Here is a 7330-nt window from a genome sequence, read left to right as displayed (position 1 = left end):
TCCATCCATCCATCCATCCATCCATCCATCCATCCATCCATCCATCCATCCATCCATCCATCCATCCATCCATCCATCCATCCATCCATCCATCCCCATATGCATGATTTATTGTTTTTCTCTTTCTACCAAAAACTGGAAGATAAAACTGGTGCTTTGGTCTCAACTAGCCCTTTTTTTGACCGGTCAGTTTTGTTTATAGACTTTATTTTTAATTTTAGTTTTGATTATTTATTTAGGATATTTAAAATGTCTTACAGGTCCAGTTTAAATGTTCATTAGAAATTCAAGTCTATTTATTTTTGACAATGTGTTCTTGCATTATTTTGCTATTATTATACCATAAAGGTTTGATTACAATCCTTTATGAGATTGTACAGTTTAGTTTGCTTGGTTTTATATGACATTACCCATCAGATTAAATAATCTCAGTCGTAGTAGCAGATTATAATACTGTCAAAATAAAAGCAGCAGATTCAATACGAAAGAGAAAAGAGGTGAAGGAAAAGATCAAGGCTGAACTCGAACACTTTTCAAACTTTAAGCCATTGTGAACCAAGATGAAAACTTGTTGTTTACATCTTGGGATGTTTTACTCCCTTCCTTTAGCTGACGCAGCTTTTTGCTCCTGCTGATATCAAAGAAAACAACCGCCAAGCTAAAATGTGACTGCTAACAGTTTCAGACTGGAGATGAAGGAAAGGAGGAGAGGAAGAGAGGAAGCTAAAACTGGATTCCTGCAAATCAGGCCTTTTGATGTGCGGAAGTGAATGGAGATGAATAGAAAAAAAATAGGAAGGGATTAAGGAGAGGAAGAGATAACTAGAGAGTGACAGGTGAAGGAGGAGAAGAGATCAGGGAAGTGGAGGCGCTCAGGGTGAATAAGGGGATGAAAGCAGGAACACAAGCGTGTCGATACCCATGTAGCGCTAAAAGCTGAATTTTGTGATTCTTTGTGAGTCATTTCTCAAAGCCAAGGTGAGAATAGATTTTTTTCCAACAAAAATCCTTCACAGACATGATAAGAATAACGTTTCAGTGCTTAAATGTTAAAAAGAACCTCTTATAAATTGAAAATACAAAGTTGTTTTAAAAGGCATCTTTAAAACCACAAAAAACTTTTTCTCAACTCACTGCTGGATGTTTATTTTTATGTAATAAGCCTGATTTTCTTCTATCTCAGACTTTTGCCAGCTTGTTATTAGCTTACCATCAGTTTTCTTTTTTCTTTTTACATTTTATTTATTGTTATAAAACACAGATTAAGACGAATTTATAGGTATACATGGGCAAGGAGTTGATAATTATTCTGATGCTGTATGTTCAGCTGTTATTTAAAATTGTCACTATTATTTTCCATAGATTTTCTTGTCCTGTTATGAGTTTGTTTGTAACCATTTTTGTCTATTTAATACAATTTATTTGTTGGCTCTTTAGCACAGTATATTGAACAAGCACATGGATATTATAACATGGTTTTAATTACAAGTATGTGATAATTTTATGCATGTATATATTTTCTCTGTCCTACTGATCGCTTTTCTTGTTTTTAAAACCTTGTTTGAAATAATAATAAAAAATCCAATTAACCTAGGTTCAACATCTAGTTAAAGTAACAGGAGTTCTGTAAAATGCCAAACTCCTGTTAAATTTAAATAAACATAAAATATGAACTACAGAGGAACATAGACTGGGAGATTACCAAAAGAAAGGGTTGTGAATGTTCGACCAGCAAGAAATGTTTTGAACCGTCCTACTTCCAAACGCTGCCTGTAGTTTTAAAAAGTCCAACTGAAGCCGTTTTCTGGGGTAAATGTCGAACCTGGTGTTTTGTTTTGGGTCGGTTCTTCCAGTGAAAACGAAAATGGCCCCAGAAAACTATTCTGGTTCTTGGAAAAGGAAACGCAGCTTAAAATGGCGGCCGGATGTTTTCCATCGGGATTCGTCACATTAGTGTTTGCTCACATGTGGAAATCAGCAGCATAAAACGAACCTGCATTCAGAGCATTGATTAAAGTAAATAGACATCAGGACATAACGTGAGAAATGTCTCGTTAACTTAAAAGCTAGGACAAAAACAGTGGTGGATATCACATCCAAAATACAGTGATTTACGTCAACGGCTAATTCTTCCCAGTTTAGCTATTTAACATTAGCTTTAGGCATCACTGTAACATTTCAGCTAACTGGAGAAATGACTTGCTTATAAACCCCAGAAACATCCCGTTTGGCTGACTGCTCTTCATGAACAGGGTTTTAAATGAGCAGCACTTTGATATAATTAACCACCTATAATTAGCAAAAGCAACTTCATACTGTCTTGATATTAGCTTTCTTGCTAATCCAGTTTTGTAGCCTCACATCRTCTCATCCGACACCGCAGGTGTGTGGGCCATTTTTACAGACTGAACAGATTTACACCCACAAAGAAAGTAAGTAAGTCCTCTTAAAACCAGACTTACCGTGTATAAAGGCCTCATTGAACAATTTCTTTCTTTTTGTCATTAAACGGTGAAGGAGATAAAAATAAACACACAAAGTAACTTCTTGGCTAACGATTTCACAAGGTCCACCATCTGTAATTTGCAATCACTTTTAAAACCATTTGTAGAATAATTTTTTTAAAAGAAGTTGTAGCTTAATAAATATTTCTAAATGTTAATGATAAAGAAAAATAAAAAGTTTATAGAAACTCGATATTACATTATTGAGCCGTGATACATATTAATAAAATTACACAATGTTTTTTTAATCATTTGGCACCAATAAAACAATTTAAATATAATGATTTTAAGTCATGGTAATGCTCTTGAATTTACCTTTAGCCAACCGTGTTAATAGCTCTGACCTTTTTGTTCTCAGGTGAAGGTGATGGTCAGAGTTTGCCCAATGTCTCAGTCTGACGCTGCAGAGTCCAGTTCCTTCTTGAAAGTGGATCCCAGAAAGAAACAGATCACCATCATGGACCCGTCGACCAACCAGACGCCGAATGCTGCCTCCCAGAAAAGAGCAGGAGTCAATCACGCTCCACCAAAGATGTTCACCTTCGATGCTGCATTTCCTCCCGATGCATCACAGGTGAGAATATTGGTGTGAAAAAATAAACCGCAACACAGTAAATGTCAGTTTTCTTCCTAAAAATGTCAAATTGTTTGGAATGTGATTATTCTTTAAATCACCACTGGGAGCCAGACTTGTGTCTTTATTTGGAATTCAACATTTCATTTACATAAACCTTCTCCTTACACTTTCACTCTTTTAGCTTTTCTTCGTTATGAGTTAAACTACAAGCTTGAGAGACAAGCGTTGGATTACAGGGCACAACAAATCAATCAAGTTTATGTGCAGAGCACATTTCAGCAACAAGGCAGTTCAAAGTGTTTTACATCATAAAAATGCAAGGTTGTAGAACAGACGGTCAACAATTATCAAATGCCGTTGTTACACATCAGAACGTGATTGTTTTATTTATAATGTTTTAAATCTAGTTTAAAACTTTAAATCTAGTTTCAGTCTAGATTTAAGTGTTTCGGCTTTGTTTGTTCCAAATTTGTGGTGCATAGAAACTTGAACACTGTTGACCATTATATATTATTTACAAATGTGTATTTGTAATTTGAAACCATAAATCCTCCTCCTTTCACCTCAAAGGTGAAAACATGAAAATGTTCAAGTCTTGAATATTTTCCACAGAAACAAACATGGCTTCCCAAGTTGCTAAAAAAAAAAAAAAGCCAAAACGAGTACATTGATTAGAAAATGAGTGATGAGTTTGGCGTAAAGGTGAACAGACTCATAATTTGAACGTGGCCATCTCAGTGTATAATCTTTGCTTTGTGTTTTTCCTCATCATCTCTCCGTCGTCGCCTGTTGCCAGGCGGAGGTGTGTGCAGGAACGGTGGCTGAGGTCATCCAGTCGGTGGTGAACGGAGCCGACGGCTGCATCTTCTGCTTCGGACACTCCAAACTGGGTAACAGCCTTTTGAACACAGCTTCCCTGGCTACAGAGCATATGTGGTTTATGAGCCATCCCTCGCATGTGTGCCTGACTGTCAGTCCTTCACTTGGCGGCTCTCCCTCGTCTATCAGAGACAGAAGAGGATTAGTGTCTGCTCCGGCTGAAAGCTTCCTCAGTCTGTTTTCCTGTCTTCCTCTTTTGCTCCCTAATCCTCCTGAAGCTGATTCTTTTAGAGAAGCCGTCTTAGAAAGGGTCAGGACCCTTCACTGCGCACTGCAACGCAATCTGAACCCAAACATGTGCAGCGTTAACAAAGGCCAGGCAGCTCAGACACATGTTGTTTAACTTCGGGTCAGACCCAGTTGTGTTGGTCCCCGAGCCGCATTATTGGTCATGTTCTGTGATCTGACTACATCCAGCTGGAGTTTCCACCAAGTCTCTTTAAAATATGGAACTGAAGATAATGGCTGAGAATGAAAATGTGGCGGTTCAGCGAGCAACATGTATCCGAGGCCCAGAGGGAGACTCCCAACTCGTACTCAAAATCACAATTTGGATTAAATTAACTGGATCCTTTTTATTTTTTTGTACAGCTCTGGGAAAAATCAGAGTCCACTGCACTGAACCCGACTGAAAACCTCCTGGTTATTCCACCAAATCTTGATTTCTAAACTAAAGTTAAAACATTAGTATTGTTGTTTCTAAATTAACATGAATCTGTTTTCTTTGCCTTATTTGAGGTCTGAAAGCCCTGCGTCTATTATGTTCTTATTTGAACCACTTATCATTTTCTGAAAATAAATACAAAATTTTTGCTTTGAGTTTCAGAGACATGTTGTCAGTGGTTCATAGAACAAAAGACCAATGTTCATTTTACTCAAACATAAACCTATAAAGAGTAAAATCAGAGAATCTTATGTTTTTAAGCGGTCTCTTAATTTTTTCCAGAGCTGTATTTCAGAGATCCGCCTCAAGTTCATTGAACCCAAAGTGATTCTCCACAGACACATACATTTCTTATTGCCGTGCGTTTACTTCTGATCTGTAACTTATTGGGAAAAACCAAAACAAGTGTGTGAACATCCAATAAACCCCGGTTTGTTAATCAGCTTTGAGTTTCCCCCACATTCCCTGAAACTTGTTTACAGAGTTACTCTGCAAACAAGCTGAATTCAAATCAAAGTTTACAAATTTTGTAACCTCTGAAACTTCTATTTAATGCAGGGAGAGATTTCTTTATAAAAAAAAAACTGAAAATAACCATTTTCTCTGAAATCGGTGGTTTCTATCTTTTTTTCCCCTAAGTTTCTGCACTGTCGACTCGTTCATATGTTCGCCGTGACACGTCACAAATGTCGACATTTGTTGACCATACACTTCAACTCGTCTGCAGAGGTAGAGGGAAAAATACCTCTAGCTAAGACTATCACTTTACTCAGGCACTACTTACGAAACCAGTTAAACGTACAACTCCTGAACATCCTGCAGGAGCTGAGAGGCGATCGAGCTCATGTCTAAGTCTGAAGAAATTCAGATGAGAAACACATGAGGGTTTTTTTGGCTGTGTCAAAATTAGTGTAGTTTGCAAAACAAAAACAACTAGATCATTTTTATTTCTTTGTTTGACATGTACAGCTCTGGAAATAATGAAAAGCCCAATGCATCACACGAGTCGTGACCAACAACTGACTGTTTTACTAAAAAACAAACCACAGGAAGTGGTAGGATGATGACACGTCATGTTTTTTTAACATGAAGAAATTTATTCATTTGCGATTTTAACCAAGTTTCTAATTTAACAACATTAGTGGAATATCGATGAAGTGTTGCGTACATTTGAAAATGGGCTGCACAGTGGTGCACTTGGTAGAGCTGTTGCCTTGCAGCAAGAAGGTTCTGGGTTCGATTCCCGGCCCGGTCTTTCTGCATGGAGTTTGCATGTTCTCCCTGTGCATGCGTGGGTTTTCTCCGGGTACTCCGCCGTTCTCCCAAGGTCCAAAAACATGACTGTCAGGTTAATAGGTCCGTCTAAATTCTCCCTAGGTGTTAATGTGTGTGTGCACGGTCGTCTTGTCTCTGTGTTGCCCTGCGACAGACTGGCGACCTGTCCAGGGTGAACCCTGTCGCCCGGAACGTTAGCTGGAGATAGGCACCAGCAACCCTCCCGACCCCACTGAGGGACAAGGGTGTAAAGAAAATGGATGGATAGACTTGAAATGAAGCTATATAGTTCATGATTCAATCAAAAATGGGCAAAGAAAAAAGTTACTGCTGATCAGAAAAACAGAATTTACTGTCTAATATTTGCCTTTGTTTATAATCCCCAAGACATTTGTAGAGATATTCTGTAAACTGATGAGATCAAAGTGGATTTTTTTGGAGAGTGTGCATTGGTTGAGTAAACTGATTTTAAATATACATTCTAGCAATTAAACACAGAATTTCTAATCAGAAATTAACTGTTTTTCTACTTTATCAACATTCCCAACATTGACTTCACTCAATGCAACTGGAAAAATAGCTTTACCTTAATGTTTAATTTTAAGTTGTAAATGCTAATTAGCACCTCAAAAGTCTTTGAATTAAAATGGCATTTAAAAATAAAATTAAAATCTTTGTCTACAGACATGCAGGTTGGGTGAACTGGTGACTCAAAACTCTCTTTGTGCATTTATCCACACTTAGCTGCACACACACAGGCAGAGATGAGCTATAGCAACCTTAAGCTAAATGTGGGTGAGCATATAAGATGAATGAGTGGGTGAGACAGATGTGCACACAATAATTAGAGCCTCCTAAAACAAAACAAGTCACCACCGTGCTCGTCTAGACAGGTGTTTTTATTCCACAACTTCCATCAAACTTTGAAACAGAAAAATAAAGACAGAATTAATGGTAAAAGCTACTCTGCCTGTAATGAACGACTACATCTGGAACTAATGTTCCCTCTAATTGCTTGAGCATGGCCGTGTAAATGACACTGCAGGCGCTTTTATAAGCTTGGAGAAACAAACTTTTGTTAATGGATTTCTGAATGGATTCCTGCGTTCTGTCGGTGCCGTGACCAGGAACGGTTTCAGCTTAAAGAGCAGCAGCAGCAGCAGCAACAGCGGCGGCAGCAGCAGCGGCAGCGGCGGCAGCAGCTCACCCCAGGCCATGAATCTTAATGGGGCCGTCGCGTTATAATGACATTACCTTTTTGCTAATTAAAACGGGGAAAGTAGCACGAAGAGTGTTTATCTTCAGCCTGGAAGCCCTGGGCTGTGGGTTTACGAGGGGCCAAATCTCAGCACAACAAGCAGGTTCGCATTGAAAAAAGCCAAATATACCGAAATTAAAAACCGCTACATTTGTATAATTTTGATACAAGCC

At 38.3% G+C, this 7330-nt stretch overlaps 1 protein-coding gene across 4 annotated transcripts in view; it reads left to right on the top strand.

Annotated features, from left to right (window-relative positions):
- The window catches only part of kif26ba (kinesin family member 26Ba), a 102240-nt gene that overhangs the window by 56775 nt on the left and 38135 nt on the right, over positions 1–7330 (top strand). For all 4 annotated transcript variants that reach the window (XM_008405769.2, XM_008405767.2, XM_008405766.2 and 1 more), the window contains 2 exons: positions 2863–3078; positions 3878–3971. In XM_008405769.2, the coding sequence (XP_008403991.1) occupies positions 2863–3078; positions 3878–3971 (310 nt within the window). The remainder of the gene's footprint in view (positions 1–2862; positions 3079–3877; positions 3972–7330) is intronic.

Source organism: Poecilia reticulata, linkage group LG3 (genome assembly GCF_000633615.1).
Source record: "Poecilia reticulata strain Guanapo linkage group LG3, Guppy_female_1.0+MT, whole genome shotgun sequence".
Lineage (NCBI taxonomy): Eukaryota > Metazoa > Chordata > Actinopteri > Cyprinodontiformes > Poeciliidae > Poecilia > Poecilia reticulata.
Note: the sequence above shows the minus strand (reverse complement) of the source record. Positions and strands in the feature narration are given on the sequence as shown.